Here is a 17345-nt window from a genome sequence, read left to right on the forward strand (position 1 = left end):
CTTTGATTCTAATGGACAACTGGATCTTAAAATGCTTGAGTTTATTTACAAATGGATATACATAGAGTCTAACCACAATAGGATATGCATGCATAGTCACAAAAGGAAAATAAATGGCACCTCCCCCTCCTCCGCCGGCACGCCCACACGTTACGTGACGTAGTAGACGTTGCCCCAACTAAGATGGCCGCCGCCTCCTCCCGCACAACATGGAATAGGGTTCTCTTCCGGCTTACTAATGAGGGTGAAAGGTTACTTCCTGCCTGCAGTCAAGATGGCGGCGGTCTCTCTGTAGGATCCGGCCGGTGGTCTCGGATTAGAAGAAGGATTGGGGCTGCCGGGTTGTCAGCGGGGAAGAGTCCTTCTCGGAGGTGAGCGGGGCGTGTGGGTGTTATTGGGGGTGCCCTGTCAGTGCCCAGCACAGGGGGAGGGGTGTTCAATGCCAGTGACCGGCTCAGAGACTAAACACCCGATCCTGCCATTGTCAGTGCTGAATGATTACCCTCCCCCCACATCGCGCTGTCATAGAGGGTGTGGGAATACACTGGGCCTGATCTATAATGTCTGTACATGTATGATCCCATCCAGTACAATCCATACTCCATGTCACACACGGGCTCATCAATAATGGCAGCCAGTCATGTGACACCTCATACACTGCTGTGATTGGCCCTGATGTTGTACAGGACTGTCATTGGAGGAGACTAGGAAAGTTGAGAGATAAAGGCAGCCAATTACTGAACTGCACAGAGAATTGAATGGATTATGAGAGCTCACCAGCAACATTGCAGTTCATTGAGAACAACAAGATGTCTGCCACATACATGTAATTCATTCTCAGAACTCCTGTGAATGAATAACACAGCTGTGTGGGGGAGCCCTGGACAGCCATGCTGGTTTTACATTGTGACAGCGGGTGTGGGGAAAAGATCCCCGGGGATCGGAGAGGATGCATGAGCTGGAACACAAAACATATTTTCAAAGGTGAACTTATCCTTTAACGTGGCAGACATTTCAGTTTTTCCAATCATGGAGGCTCAGAATCTGACCCCTTTCACACTGGGGCGCTTTTCAGGCATTTTAGCGCTATAAATAGTGCCTAAAAAAGAGCCTCTCATTCCTCAGTGTGAAAACCTGAGTGCTTTCATACTGGGGCTGCAGCACGGGAAAAAAGTCCTGCAAGCAGCATCTTTGGGGTGGTGGAGTGAAGTATACATTGAACTGAATGGGCAGCGCTGCCGAAACACGGACGCTTTTAACTCTTTCTTCAGCTGATAGCGGGGGTTAAAAGCACCCCGCTAGCGGCCGAAAAGCGCTACTACAACTATCGCCACTTTACCACTAACAAACCCCCCCTGCCCCAGTGTGAAAGTACCCTTATGTGTGAATGTTACCTAGGGTGGTCTACATGTAAATACAATCTGCCTAGGAACTTCCACTCCTCCCAAACTGACATTCGCCTTTCAAGGCATGTAAAGCACCTGCCGTCCAGCTCACGCTAATATACGTTGGCAAAGTGGCACGGGTGCGCAAATTCCAGTATGGGTATGTCGGCCCTTTAAGAGCCACCAGAGCGCGCCCGATGCACATGGCCGGTGGGCGCGATCACCACCAGGCCACGTGCGATTTCATGCATGAGTTCAAGCATGGGGATTTGTGTGTAAACACACAAATCCCTGTGTAGTCAGGGGAGAGGAGCCATGTTGTTTGTTGCTAGTAAATAGGAACAACGATATGCCTCCTCTTACTCAGTCCAGTTAGAACACACTGTGGGAACACACATTTAACCCATTGATCACCCCATTTTCCCTGCCAGCAACATTTACACAATAATCAATGTATTTTTATAGCACTGATCAGTGTATAATTGTCAATGGTCCCAAAAACGCGTCAAAAGTGTCCGATCTGTCCGCCGCAATTCCGATAAAAATTGCGGATCACCGCCATTACTAGTAAAAAAAATACATAAAAATGCCATAAATCTTTCCCATAGTTTGCAGACTCTATAACTTTTGCCAAGAATATTTAGAGGAATATATATTGGCCTAAACTAATGAAGACATTTTGTTTTCTGAAAACATTTTTGAGGATATTTATTATAGAAAAAAGTAAAAAATATTTTTTTTCAAAATTGTCTGTTTTTTGCTTATAGTGCAAAAAAACAAAGACACAGAGGTGATCAAATGCCACCAAAAGAAAGCTCTATTTGTGGGAAGAAAAGGATGCAAATTTTGTTTAGGTACAGCATCACATGACCGCGTAATTACCAGTTAAAGCGACGCAGTGTCAAATTGTAAAAAGTGCTCTGGTAAGGAAGGGGGTAAAATCTTCCTGGGCTGAAGTGGTTAATATTTGCACAACTCTTCCCAAGAGCCAGCCCACTGCTTGTGGAGGCTGAAGGCTCTTGGGATGAGTACTGAGGCAGGGTGCTGTCATGTGTTCAGGAAGTTATGTACAGCACCCTACAGGCCCCTCCCAGCAACAATGATCTGCCTGCAATGAATAGAGAAGTGCAGAGATCAAATTATGTCACTGGGTCTAAAAAAAAAATGTATGTAGTGTAAATGTTTTATTTAACTGCTTCAATACTGGAACTTTTACCCCTTTTCTGCCCAGGCCAATTTTCAGCTTTCAGCTCTGTTGCACTTTGACAACTATGTGGTCATGCAACACTGTACCCAAATTACTTTTGGTCGTATTTAATCACCGCTGTTTTTTTTTTTTTGCTAAAAAATAACCTAAAAATACAAAAAATTTGAGGGGGGGGGGGGCATTTTTCTTCGTTTATCAGAAAATTTTGTAAATTTTCTCCTTCGCAGATGTGCGCTGGTGAGGCTGCACTGATAGACAGACACTGACTGGCATCACTGATGAGCATTGTTGGGGCTGCACCGATAATCAGTTTATCTGTACACGTCTCCCCTGTGAGGAAATGCTGCTGATCGGCTCTGTCAGTGTGAAGCAATAAACGGCACCATGTTTATGTGTGGTTGGACACAGCCGATCACATGGGTAAAGAGCCGCATCATCGGCTCTTTTGCGAGGTCTGGGTTGCTGCTGCGATCCCCGCACGGTGCACAAGACTGGGTTGATGTCATATGATGTCATCCTACGACAGTACATCCTGCCCACCATCATTTGTTTATATGGTGGGTTGGAGGAGGATTGAGTGGTTCTAAAGGCAGAAGGTGGTGTTTTTGTTTTTTTGTTTTTTATCTTAATGCATTCTCTGCATTAAGATAAAACCTGTGTGTAGCAGCTCCCCTATTACTTACCTGAGCCCATCCCAATCCAGCAATGTTGCACAAGAGTCATGGCTGTGCAGGCTCTCCCTTCTCATTGGCTGAGACAGCAGTGGGCTCCCATTGGCTTCCACTGCTGCCAAACAAAGTCAGTGAGCCAATGAGGGGACAGAGGGGGTGGTGCCAAGCCGCGGCTCCGTATCTAAATGGACACACAGAGCAGTGGTTCAGCTTGGGTGCCCCCAGAGCAAGCGGCTTGCTCTGGGGGCAGGGGGGAAGGGCCAGGAGTGTTGGCGGGGGACCCAAGAAGTGGAGGATCTGGGCGGAGGACAAGGAGCCCAGTCAGCTAAACAATGTACCCCATAGAAATGTATGGATTGCTCTCTGAGAGCCAACCTAGCATTTGAACCACCAGTAACAAAGTTAAATGTACTTATGATCGGTCTGGGTACTGGGGGATCTCCAGCAAAAATATTAAGGCACAAAGACCTTTTGGGGCTGCTTGTAGGTGCATAGGGGAAGCATAGTTCTGCCTCCATGGTGTACAAGGGAGAGAAGACTCCATGTCATGTGCGGAAAGTCATCTGACGTGGCGTCATGCTCTACAGGGTGGATATAGACAGTGTGGGCTATCCCCTCAGTGACAAGGTGGTTCCAGCACAAATGTGCCATAGCAAAGTTGTGAGGAGGCTGGCTATGTGCTGGGGAATAACGGGTGCCCCATGCAAAAAATAAAAATGAGACACACAAAAAAACTGAAACTGTAAACTCTGCACAACCTGAGGGCAGAACAGAATGTACACTAATGGAAGGTGACTTTCATGCAGTGCAGGGCTACTCACGACGTCTCTTCCGGGGATGGTGCTCGTGAACGGTGGCGGGTCATTTGCAGCCTGGGTTGGAAGTTACTGCTGGGCACAGCATGGCCCGTACGGCCAAAGGATCGCTGGATAAAAGCCAGCCAGTCGGGGACCGCAATCGGTACCGATGCCAGGAAGGGGAAGAGAGCTGGAAGGGACTCCGGTGAGAGAAGAGTAAATGATCGCTGGTCCTTTCGGAAGGTGATCGATAGGGGGAAGCCCCAGCGGTAGGTGACATCCAGCCTCCTGGCTAGATCCAAGAGCGGCTTCAGGAGGGCTCAGCGCTATAATGTTGCTCTGAAGAGGTAGGAGTAAGATTTTTGATTTTATATATATATATATATATATATATATATATATATATATATATATATATATATATATATATATATATATATACATACACACACAAATATAAATACACACACGCACACATAACATCGCTGGGTTGTTCGACCAGGGGCCCAAGGCTCTATGTATCCCATTTTAGTTCCACGCTTTCTGGTACTTGCTCGCCCGCCTCATGCAGATGTCGGTAACTGGTGGCTAGGTTTGCTGGGCCTGTAGCTTCCGGTAGGCCTCTTAGCTGTAAGTTTTTCCGTTGTCTCTGGTCCTCCAGATGTAATTGCAGGCCCACCGCAGCTTCTGTGTGGGAGCTTTGTAGAGCCTCCAAAGCAGTTACTCTCTGGTCTACCATGGGTAAAGAGCCTTCTCCCGCTGTGAGTCTGGTGGTAAGAGTTTGAACTTCCTATCTAACAGTGCAGATTTCCTTTCTATGAGTAGCTTCCTTGTGTCCTATCAGGGCCTCAATGCTGGCTTTCGTCAGCAGTGCCTGTAGGATGGATTTCAGTTCAGCATCCGCTCTGTAAGTCAAGGACAGGTGAGGCAAATTCTGCGGGTCTGACAGGAAAGCTGGAGGGGTGTCAGGGTAGGTCTCCAAGCTCAAGGACACTGCGGGCGAGCCTGGACAGGCAAGAGGGTCTAGGCCTTTGGCGTGCAGTGCACATGCATCCACCATCTTAAACTCCGGGGAGCCCGACTGAGGGAACTGGAAGAACCGCTGGATCTCACCAGGGGATGGAGCCACCGTGTTCTTTGTGTTTCGCTTAGTTGATCGCTTCTTGGATGGGAGCATAATGTAGAAAATAGAGCTAGGTAAGCTGGGGTAGATGGAAGATGGTCAGGAGCTCAGCAAGCACACGTCTTTACTTGGCCATGTCCATACCATACCCCTTCTTTTCTTTTCATTTTTTCTTTACCCTAGGGATGCTGGGGTGGATCAGCTTGCTTCTTATTTTTCAGTGCTGGTTAGTGGCCACACTGACCAATCAGAACCTATTTGACCTCCTAGGGAAAGAAGAGGAAGAATAGCACAGTTTTGAAATCCCAGGACTGCTGCACCAGGCTGAGTAGATGGAGAAGCTGAATTGCCCACAGCAGGGACTGGGGAGGTTGTAGTGTTTTAGTTCACCTATTTCATTTTTTCCTCAAAAGGTGAGCTTACACTTTAAACCTCTGTGCATATACACATAAGACACCCCTTTTGTCCACAGCTCCTTTTTTAAAGGTCTCCCTCTCCCTCTCCAGCATCCAGCTGCTGGACATTTTTGCATCGCCTAGATTTTAGGAGGGGCTGGAATGCTGACAGGACTAGGATACCCACTCCCGCCCCCCCTCTACTCCATTCAAAGAAACTGTACTATAGCTTATGTGAATGGAGGAGGCAGACAATTTATTCATCTGCCAACCCTCCATTCATAGATCACTTTTCATATCTGAAAGCTATAGTACAGTCTTTATGAACGTAGGAGTAGAAAGCGTGGGCATATTTGGTACTCCTGATGCGTGCCTGTGACGGATCCAGTACTTGTATTAACCGCCACCTCCCTGAAAGGTTATGGGGGTCTGGCTGTAGTGGAGAGAGGACTTCATATTTCAACTGAGGATCGGGGGGTGATGACGATGACTTCTTTCTTAGGACAGCCATCACAAAGGACACCTTTCATTCAATGTGAGGTACTGCCCTGCCCCCCTGTGCTGATATAGATTTCTCACAAAAGTGAGTACACCCCTCACATTTTTGTAAGTGTTTTATTATATCTTTTAATGTGACAACACTGAAGAAATTAACCTTTGCTACAATGTAAAGTAGTGAGTGTACAGCTTGTATAACAGTGTAAATTTGTTGTCACCCTCAAAATAACTCAACACACAGCCATTAATGTCTAAACAGCTGGCAACAAAAGTGAGTACACCCATAAGAGAAAATGTCCAAATTGGGGCCAAAGTGTCAATATATTGTGTGACATCCGTTATTTTCTTTGGGCATGGAGTTCACCAGAGCTTCACAGGTTGCCACTGGAGTCCTCTTCCTCTCCTCCAGGACGACATCATGGAGCTGGTGGATGTTAGAGACCTTGCACTCCGCGACCTTCCATTTTTGGATGCCCCACAGAAGCTCAATAGGGTTTAGGTCTGGAGAGATGCTTGGCCAGTCCATCACCTTTACCATCAGCTTCTTTAGCAAGGCAGTGATCGTCTTGGAGGTGTGTTTGGGGTCGTCATCATGTTGGAATTCTGCCTTGCGGCCCAGTCTCCAAAAGGAGGGTGATCATGCTCTGCTTCAGTATGTCACAGTACATGTTGGCATTCATGGTTCCCTCAATGAACTGTATCACCCCAGTGCCGGCAGACCATGACACTCCCACCACCATGCTTGACTGTAGGCAAGACACACTTGTCTTTGTACTCCTCATCTGGTTGCTGCCGCACATGCTTGATGCCGTCTGAACCAAATAAGTTTATCTTGGTCTCATCAGACCACAGAACATGGTTCCAGTAATCCATGTCCTTAGTCTGCTTGTCTTCAGCTTAATAAGTATAGGCGCACAATTCAGAATCATCACTGTAGATATCTCCCAATGTATTAATATATATAAAAATAAGTCTCTAGTGGTAAAAGTCCTAATTCTAATAATATATGAATTAGTCCAATCAGAACAAAATCCAAGGGTATGCAGACAGGGAAGCCGTTAGATAGGAGTGAAACCATGTTCCAGAAAGACTGCAAAAATAAACAAGTAGAGAGGCACCTCTGGGTGCCGTAGTTTAAATAACAAATTTAATAGACAGCAAAATGTGCACTTACATTTGAAAGAAGATAAGCAGGCATTGCATAAAAGTTTTCATAGACCTTTTCCCCGAAAGAGTGAAGTATGTCCACCTGATCAAGCTGTTGTTAAGCTTCCGTATGTTAGATCTGCCGGCTTTCGGAAGACGGCCTCAGAACAAGGCTTGGAATAGAGTGTTCAGTTGGCTCAGGGGGATGTCGTCATCAATGAAAGATGCGTTTCGTGAGCTCTAGAGATGAACACATGGAGACAGAGGGGTCTGTATGTTAAGTTGTTGACAAAGGAGTGCGACTTGAGAAGACACCCAAGTGCGCATGCTCACGAAACACGTCCTTCATTGATGACAACCTCCCTCTGAGCCAACTGAATGCTGTGTTTCAAGCCTTGTTCTAAGGCCGTCTTCCGAAAGCTGGCAGTTCTAACGTACAGAAGCTTACCAACCAACGAATAGCTTGATCAGATGGACATACTTCACTCTTTCGGGGAAAACATCTATGAAACCTTTTATACAATGCCTGCTTATCTTCTTTCAAATGTGAGTGCACATTTTGCTGTCTGTTAAATTTTGTTTTTTAAACTACTGCACCCAGAGGCGCCTTTCTACTTGTTTGTTTTTGCTTGTCTTCGGCAAACTGTTTGCGGGCTTTTTTGTGCATCATCTTTAGAAGAAGCTTCCTTCTGGGACAACAACCATGCAGACCAATTTGATGCAGTGTTGGGCACATTGTCTGAGCACTGACAGGCTGACCCCCCACCCCTTCAACCTCTGCAGCAATGCTGGCAGCACTCCTACATCTATTTTCCAAAGACAACCTCTGGATATGACGCTGAACACGTGCACTCAACTCCTTTGGTTGACCATAGCGAGGCCTGTTCTGAGTGGAACTTGTCCTGTTAAAACGCTGTATGGTCTTGGCCACCGTGCTGCAGCTCAGTTTCAGGATCTTGGCAACTTCTTATAGCCTAGGCCAGTGATGGTGAACCTTGGCACCCCAGATGTTTTGGAACTACATTTCCCATGATGCTCAACGACACTGCAGAGTGCATGAGCATCATGGGAAATGTAGTTCCAAAACATCTGGAGTGCCAAGGTTCGCCATCACTGGCCTAGGCCATCGTTATGTAGAGAAACAATTCTTTTCTTTTCTTTTTTTTTTTCTTTTTTTTTTTCCAGATCCTCAGAGTTCTTTGCCAAGAGGTGATGTTGAACTTTCAGTGATCAGTATGAAAGAGTGAGAGCAATGACACCAAATTTAGCACACCTGCTCCCCATTCATACCTGAGACCTTGTAACACTAACAAGGCACATGACATCGGGGAGGGAAAATGGCTACTTGGGCCCAATTTGGACATTTTCACTTAGGGGTGTACTCACTTTTGTTGCCGGTGGTTTAGACATTAATGGTTGTGTGTTGAGTTATTTTGAGGGGACAACAAATTTACACTGTTATACAAGCTGTACACTAACTACTTTACATTGTAGCAATGTGTTATTTCTGCAGTGTTTTCACATGAAAAGATTTAAAGTGGTTGTAAACCTAGTTGCACCACTTGTACCTACAGCTAAGCCTATAATAAGGCTTACCTGTAGGTTTAGGAGATATTTACCATATACGCTTGCGTCTACATCATCGGCACATGCAATGCATACTAGCCCATTTATGCTTTTACTTTGCAGGGGGAAAAAGGAGGAAGTAAAACCCATCAGGGTTTACTTTCTCTTTAAAGTCCAACTCCAGGCCAAGAAAAAAATACCCTTACAGTCCGCCCCCCCCCCCCAACCCACACTGCAAAGGTTAAATACCCTTTCAGTCTAGAGGTAATACCATATAATACTTACCTTATTCATCACTTCCTTGGACACCCTCCAGCTATGTGACTGGTTTTCTGAAGCCTCTGTTGTGGGTGGCCATTGCACACTGATGTCATCAAGTACAACACAGGGCCAATAAAACTACATACCAAGGGACTGTCCACAACCGAGTGTGTCAGGAATGAGAGGACAGCACCAGAGCATGCTGGAGTGAGAAAAAAAGTAAAACCTTTTCTTCTTCCCCTTGAAATAATGGGCATTTAACCCTTGTGGTGTGGAAGGGTCCCACTTCAGGGTGTGTTTTTTTTTTTTTTTTTTTTTTATTTCTTTCCATGTAGAGTTGAGGTTTAAAAGCAAAAATACAAATGGTCTTTTTTAAAAGATGAATTCTGATAGGTGACCATTAGTTCCTGCGTATCAGAATGCTTTGCTCAGTTATTCTCAGAGTGATTATATAGCCTTTACCTGATTATTCTTTTCTGTCCTATAGCTGTACCAGGAATCCATATACTTGCAGCGATGGCTGCCATAGTAATGAAGAGAGAAGGACCACAGTTCATCAGTGAATCTGCAGTTCGAGGGAACGCCGCTGTCCTTGATTACTGCAGGACATCTGTCTCGGCCCTGTCTGGGGCCACAGCTGGGATCCTTGGATTGACGGCCTTGTACGGTTTCATCTTTTATTTCCTTGCCTCATTCCTTCTCTCCCTGCTGCTGGTATTAAAGTCCGGAAGACGATGGAATAAATATTTCAAATCACGGAGGCCGCTGTTCACTGGTGGGCTTATTGGCGGCTTGTTTACCTACGTCCTGTTCTGGACCTTCCTGTACGGCATGGTGCATGTATACTGAGATACCGCCTTCCACAAACACACTTTTTAATGGAAATCATGGACTCGCGCCCAATGGTCCATCAACTAGTCAGGTTTAGTTTTTAAATTAATAAAGTTATTGCTTGGTTAATAGTAACTTAAAAACAATGTTTTCCTTAATTAAACCCATCTATATTCCTTGTATTTTGTTCAAGTGTAAATGATTCACAAGAATACTATAAATGAAAGTCTATGAAACATGCAGTAGTTTGTTTATCAGCACACAGACTTTTATTCTTCATTGTCCTCATTGCTCCGTAAAATAAATCTGCTGCTATTTATGTGAGTTGCTTTACATTCTTTGTATCCTTTTAATCTATATGGTAAAAACATCCTTCTGAGAAATTATAAGGAAATTGCTTCTGAAGATTTCCATGACCTACAAAAACGCTGACCTTGAGGTGTCCTATTGTCCTTTCTATATAGGAGGTTGTTTCATCATTTTTGTTATGCTACGCCATGAAGTGCTATCATACCATCCTATCGTGCCATGCTAGTATTATGATACAATTAATAGCACTATAATATGCCAGTACACATTAGGAAAATTATTCTTCAAGGTCATTCTAGAAATCTGTCAAAATCGGGACATAGTCATGGCTGAAATTGTTGGCACCCCAGAAATTTTTCCAGAAAATCAAGTATTTCTCACAGAAAAGTATTGTAGTAACATGTTTTGCTATACACATGTTTATTCCCTTTGTGTGTATTGGAACGAAACAAAAAAATGGAGGAAAAAAAGAAAATTGGACATAATGTCAGACAAAACTCCAAAAATGGGCTGGTAAAAATTCTTGGCATCCTTAACTTAATATTTGGTTGCACACCCTTTGGAAAAAAACTGAAACCAGTCGCTTCCTATAACCATCAATAAGATTCTTGCACCTCTCACCTGGAATTTTGGACCACTCTTCCTTTGCAAACTGCTCCAGGTCTTTTATTGGAAGGATGCATTTTCCCAATAGCAATTTTAAGATCTCTCCACAGGTGTTCAATGGGATTTAGATCTGGACTCCTTGCTGGCCACTTTAGAACTCTCCAGTGCTTTGTTGCCATCCATTTCTGGGTGATTTTTGACGTATGTTTGGGGTCATTGTCCTGCTGGAAGATCCAAGATCTCGAACGCAAACCAAGCTTTCTGACACTGGGCTCTACAGTGCAACCCAAAATCCTCAGATTTCATGATGCCTTGCACACATTCAAGGCACCCAGTGCCAGAGGCAGCAAAACAACCCAAAACATCATTGAACCTCCACCATATTTCACTGTAGGTACTGTGTTCTTTTTTTTTTGTAGGCCTCATTCCGTTTTACGGTAAACAGTAGAATGATGTGCTTTACCAAAAAGCTTTATCTTGGTCTCATCTATCCACAAGACATTTTCCCAGGAGGCTTACTCAAGTACGTTTTGGCAAACTGTAGTCTTGCTTTTTTTTTTATGTCTCTGTGTCAGCAGTGGGGTCCTCCTGGGTCTTCTGCCATAACATTTTATTTAAATGTCGGATAGTTTGCGCTGACACTGATGCTCCCTGAGCCTGCGGGATAGCTTAAATTTCTTTGGAACTTGTTTGGGGCTGCTTATCCACCATCCAGACTATCCTGCGTTTGCAACCTTTCATCAGTTTTTCTCTTCCGTCCATGCCCAGAGAGGTTAGCTTACCTGTAGGTCAAAGTGGTTTGTAAGGGTTTACAACCACTTTAACCCTTTTGTTGCCTGCAGCACAGGCTCTTTAGGTATCTACCTCTAATTAGGTTTGTTAGAACCTCCCCCCACCTGTTTTTTCCTATTCATGCATGGCTTATGTATTCTGAATGGGAACAGTTCTATGAATAAATAAATAAAATGGGGGGGGGGGTTCCAGCAATTGATGCTGCAATCACCTCAGTGAGCAGAGTCTCACATGTCCAGGGGATAATGCACTGATGTTAAAGGATCCAGCAAATTAAAGTTGGAATTTCCTTTTAAAGACAAGATGTCTTTTGCAGTTCAGTAGAGCAGCCGATTCTTGCTGCAATTGGTGTATCTCAGTCCATTAACCCTTTAACGTCTGCTCCACCATTTTGGTGGAGCACATTTTGAGTTAGTTTCCGTCTCCTTGGAGAATGTTCCTAAGGATCCAGACAAAAAGAAAGCAAGAAAGAGAAGTCTCTCTTTCTGGACTCTGGATCAGCTGTTATCCAAGTTGGTGATATCAGAGGTTCCTTTAGTGGAACAAGTGGTTTTTGGCTCAAACCTTTTAAGGTTCCAAAACCAAACAGAGCGGTAAGACCCATTCTAAATCTCAAAGATCTGAATCGGCACTTAAACATCCGATCCTTTTATAATTTGATCGGCTGTGTCCATCCTGCAAGGAGGGGAGTTGCATATCTCCATGTGCCAAATTCTCCCGCTTACCAGAAATGTATGCGGTTTGAAATATAAAATTATTTTTTCAGTTGTGGCCCTGCCATTGTGTTCTGAAAGATTCGGTCTCCTTTAGCCAGATTAAGGGCTCAAGGCATAGCGGTCCTAGCTTATAAGATCTACATTTAATAGATCATTCAGTCTCAGGTCTAAGACCAGAGTCTGATCTCAGCCGTAAATATCTGGATACTCAACCTAGGAAGATTCGCTTTAAAACCATCAAGGAGATTACAGTACTTGGGGGCTGGTTATAGATATCATACAGAAGAAGGTATTCTTACCCCAGACAAGAATCAGTTCCATTGTAGGACTAATTCAACTTATCAAAACAAAGGAAAATTCCTTCATTCGGCTGTGCAGGAGATTTTTAGGGGAAATGGTGGCCTCCTTCAAGGCCATCTCTTACGCGCAGTTTTTACTCAAAAGCTGCTTCAAGACGCCATCCAGTCGGTCTGGAATCAAAAAGATTCAGGCCTTGTTTGTGTCCAATACGCTTGGCTCCCGACATAAGTCGGAGCCTAAATTGATGGTTGTTATCCAGCAAAAGGCAAAATCTTTTTCCTGGAGGGTGTTAACAGATGCCAGCCTTCTAGGCTGGGGAACAGCCCTGGAAGAGGATTCTGTCCAGGGGTGATGTCCCAGGTTAGAGGACCTTGCCTATCAACTTTTGTAGAAGTTTTCGGGCAGTACGTCTGGCCCTAGAATCTTGGACGGTCAGACTATGGGACTGTCCTGTCAGGATTCAGTCTGACAAAGGCCACGGCGGTGGCTAACATCATTCACCAGGGGGGCACGAGAGGTCGTGCAGCTCAAAGAGAGGTGAATGATATTCTAGCTTGGGCAGAACACAACATTCCTTGCCTATCGGCAATTTTCAGTTTCAGGAATAGGGAATTGGCAGGCATACTACTTGAGTTGCCAAGAATTCTTTCCGGGAGAGTGATCTCTTCACCCCGACATCTTTCTAGCGAGGTGTCAGAGATGGGGTATTCTGGACATGGACCTATTCGCGTCCAGATTCATCAACAAAGTCAACAACTTTGTTGAGAACAAGGGGTCTGCTAGCAGGCGGAACAGATGCATTAGTCTTCCTGTCGGATCAGTTTTCACTGATCTATGTGTTTCCTCCAGTTCTGCTACTTCTGCGCCTTCTCTGCAGGATTAAGCAGGAACAAAAGGAGGTAAATCTGATGGCCCCAGCGGGTCCCAGAAGATCTTGATTTACAAAGATCATAAAGATGGCAGTAGGAGTCCTTCGGACTCTGCCATTATAGCCAGACCTTCTTGCACAAGGTCCGGTATTTCATCCTACCTTACGGATGAAAAATTTAATAGGTTTGACTGTTTGAATCCCACTCTATAAAAGATTGTGGGTGATCTCCTTCGGTAGTGTCTGGGCTCAAATGATAGGAAATCTTCTACTCTACATTATGAGATCCACTTTAAGGATGAGGTGGTTTTATGTCCTCATCCTGAATTCCTACCAAAGTGGTAACAGGTTTTCATTTAAACCAAGATATTCTTCCTTCTTTTTCCCCAGAGCCTCAGTCTAGGCAAGAGAAGGTACTACATTCTCTTGATGTAGTAAGGGCGATCAGGTTTGCAAAACACAGGTTTTGTTTGTACTGCCTGAGGGTCCAAGATGTGCACAGGCAGCGGCAAGATCCACTATTTTCCAAATGGGCTTGTCAAGTGATTGTTCAAGCTTCAGCTTAAAGAAGAAATTTCGTCCTTCTCATGTTAGAGCACACTCATCCAGGACAATTAGTGCCTCATCAGGCCTCTATGGCTCAGATCTGTAAGGCTGCGACTTGGTCTTTGGTTCATATGTTTATCAGATTTTATCAAATCGATATTAAAGGTCATGAGGATATTGCCTTTGGGCCCAGCATCTACTGTAGGCTGCAGTATGAGTCCTCTGGCCTCCTGTTTTTTGTTCTGTCTCCCCCCCCCCAATTCAGTTACCATTGCTATGGGACATCCCACATAGTAAGTACTATGGCTCTGTGTCCCCTGATGTACAAAAAGAAAAAGATTTTACAGGTAAGCTGCTTTAAAAATCAATATTTTTCCACAATTTTGCTTCTCAAGTACTCAGACAGTTCTCTTCACCTCTTTCTGTTGTCCATGCTTAGTGTCTCACACACAATGCAAAGACTTGGCCCCCTTTCACACATGCAGACATTATGTCCGTATTTCATCCATCCATTTGCGGATGAAATACGGACATACATGCATTCCTATGGGATAGCGGGTGTCTGCGGATAAACATCCGCAGACACCCGCTATCGTCCGCCTCCGGTATTGTCCGATTCTGCAGACTGAGGAAAATCCTATTTTTCTATCCGTCTGCAGATCGGATGAACACGGACAGACGGTCTGTGCTCATCCAATCCCCCATAGAGGAGAGCTGACAAGGGCGGTCCCTGCACAGTGTGCAGAGACCGCCCTGTCTGCCGCCGGCTCAGCTGGGACAACGGAGCGATCCCCGCTAAGGGGGCGGGTCATTACTGATTGAAGTGAAGTGAACTTCTCTCTTTTTTATCTGTTTTCAGGTGTGATTTTTTTTTTTAATATATTGCCCACACCTGTTATTTGCCCACACGTGTATAGCAAAAAATATGTTGCTGCAATGCTTTTCTGTGAGAAATACTTGATTTTCTGGAAAAATTTCTGGGGTGCCAACAATTTCAGCCATGACTGTATGTCATAAACGGATGCCAACTTTTCAACAAGTAACTGCTTTAACCCTTGAATACAGGGCACTCTTGCCCCTTTCCTGCCCAGGCCAATTTTCAGCTTTCAACACTGTCACACTTTGAATGACAATTGTGCAGTCATGCAACACGCTACCCAAATAACGTTTTTATCATGATTTGAGACAGATTAAAGTGGTGGTATTTAAGCACTTCAGCCCCGGAAGATTTAGCTGCTCAATGACTAGGCCATTTTTTACGATCCGGCACTGTGTCGCTTTAACTGACAATTGCGCAGTTGTGCGACGCTGTAGCCAAACAAATTTGACATCTTTTTTTCCCCCCCAAAAATAGAGCTTTCTTTTGGTGGTATTTGATCACCTCTGCGTTTTGTTTTTTTTGCACTATAAACAAAGGAGCGACAAATTAGAAAAAAACTAGGGCTGTTACTGATTACTTTTTTTGTGTTTGATGAATCAATTTTTGTTTTAATCGATTAATCGACTAATTTTGATTAATTATAACGCACATACAGATTCGACTACTTTTAGCTGATCTCCTTGCATTGCAACTCTGCATTAGTCAGTGGTAAATGTGGTATACACTATATACAATCACCCAACACTAGTTAGTTTCCACAATCCATGACTTAACTTCACAGTTCACATAAATACATTTAAATTAAAACTGTAGCACTGACGTAAGTCATTATTTTTTTTTTATTTTTTTTTTCCCCACAGTAGCATGACAATCCCTCCACCTCTGGTCTAACTAATCACTCTCACCTTATGGCATGGACCCCTGTGCAAACAGGTGGTCATGCAAGCGGGTATCAAAAGGGTTAACACAGACCATAAACTTCTCTCACGTCTCCTTAGATCTCAGCAAGGACGCCAGATCATGGGTAGAAGATCTAAGTGCTCACCGCTTAAGTATAAGATTAAATTTTTGTGTTCAAACACAAACTACTCACATAAAAATTATAAAAACACAGCATGTAAAGCCGACAATCATGTTAGTTCCTTAGGGCAGCAACGGGTGATATCATGCGTAGCTCCTCCCATGTACGCGTTACGTTCAATCAGAACTTCAACGTCACCAGACTCCTCCCCCTTCCCTTCGTTAGCAGAACGGAGGCACTTGGTGAAGGGGGGAGGAGTCCGGTGACATCGATGTGTGTGACGTCACCGGATCTTCGACATAACTCCCGGAAGCCTGCGGAGGGGTGAGTACAGATCAAGAAAATTAACGATTAATCGAGGAATTCATCTTTCATTTCCACAGCCCCCAAACTTTTACTTTTTGCTATAATAAATAACCCATTTTTTTTCCTCAGTTTAGGCTGATATGCATTCTTCTACATATTTTTGGTAAAAATCGCCATAAGAGTACATTGATTGGTTTGCGCAAAAGTTATAGTTACCGTATATACTCGAGTATAGGCCGACCCGAATATAAGCCGAGGCCCCCAATTTACCCCCAAAAAAACTGGCAAACTTATTGACTCGTGTATAAGCCGAGGGTAAGACATGCCTGTCCATCCCTGTGTGTGTGTCCGTCCATCCCTGTGTGTCCGTCCATCCCTGTGTGTCCGTCCATCCCTGTGTGTCCGTCCATCCATCCCTGTGTGTGTGTGTCTCCATCCATCCATCCCTGTGTGTGTGTGTGTGTGTGTGTGTGTGTGTGTGTGTGTGTGTGTGTGTGTGTGTGTGTGTGTGTGTGTGTGTGTGTGTGTGTCCAGCCTACCTGTGTCCTGAGCCTTTGTCCCGAGCCTCCGTCCCGTGCCGAGCCTCCTTGCCTCCGTGCCTCGCCGCCGTGCCTCGCCGCCGTGCCTCGCCGCCATGCCTTGCCTCCGGTCCCGTCCCGTCCCGTCCCGTGCCGTGCCGTCCTGTGCCTTGCCTCCGTCCCGTGCCCTCTTCGTTCGTCGGCGGCCATTGTAAAATTCAAAAGCTGCGCCGCCGCCTTCGCCTGTGATAGGCGGAACACTGAATTTCCCAGCAGCCTGTGTTCCGCCTATCACAGACGTCGTATCATCCTCGTCCGTAGTACGAGGATGATACGAAGTCCGTGATAGGCGGAACACAGGCTGCTGGGAAATTCAGTGTTCCGCCTATCACAGGCGAAGGGGGAGCCGGAGGCGCGGCTTTTGAATCAGAATGGCCGCTGTCTGTCTGCTCGACACGCTGATCGAGCGGGCAGACAGCGATGACTCGAGTATAAGCCGAGGGGGGCACTTTCAGCCTCAAAAAAGAGGCTGAAAATCTCGGCTTATACTCTAGTATATACGGTATATATTGTTTTACTAGTAATGACGGCAATCTGCGATTT

The 17345-nt window shown here is 45.0% G+C and overlaps 1 protein-coding gene across 1 annotated transcript; it reads left to right on the forward strand.

Annotated features, from left to right (window-relative positions):
- Positions 1–214: 214 nt before the first annotated feature.
- On the forward strand, positions 215–10204 carry EMC6 (ER membrane protein complex subunit 6). The gene is made up of 2 exons (XM_077480271.1): positions 215–371; positions 9537–10204. The coding sequence occupies exon 2, from the start codon at positions 9566–9568 to the stop codon at positions 9896–9898; it is 333 nt and encodes a 110-aa protein (XP_077336397.1). The 5' UTR covers positions 215–371; positions 9537–9565; the 3' UTR covers positions 9899–10204.
- Positions 10205–17345: the final 7141 nt, after the last annotated feature.

Source organism: Lithobates pipiens, unplaced genomic scaffold, assembly GCF_037356315.1.
Source record: "Lithobates pipiens isolate NorthernLeopardFrog02 unplaced genomic scaffold, aLitPip1_a1.2 Scaffold_16, whole genome shotgun sequence".
In the NCBI taxonomy this organism is placed as follows: Eukaryota; Metazoa; Chordata; class Amphibia; order Anura; family Ranidae; genus Lithobates; species Lithobates pipiens.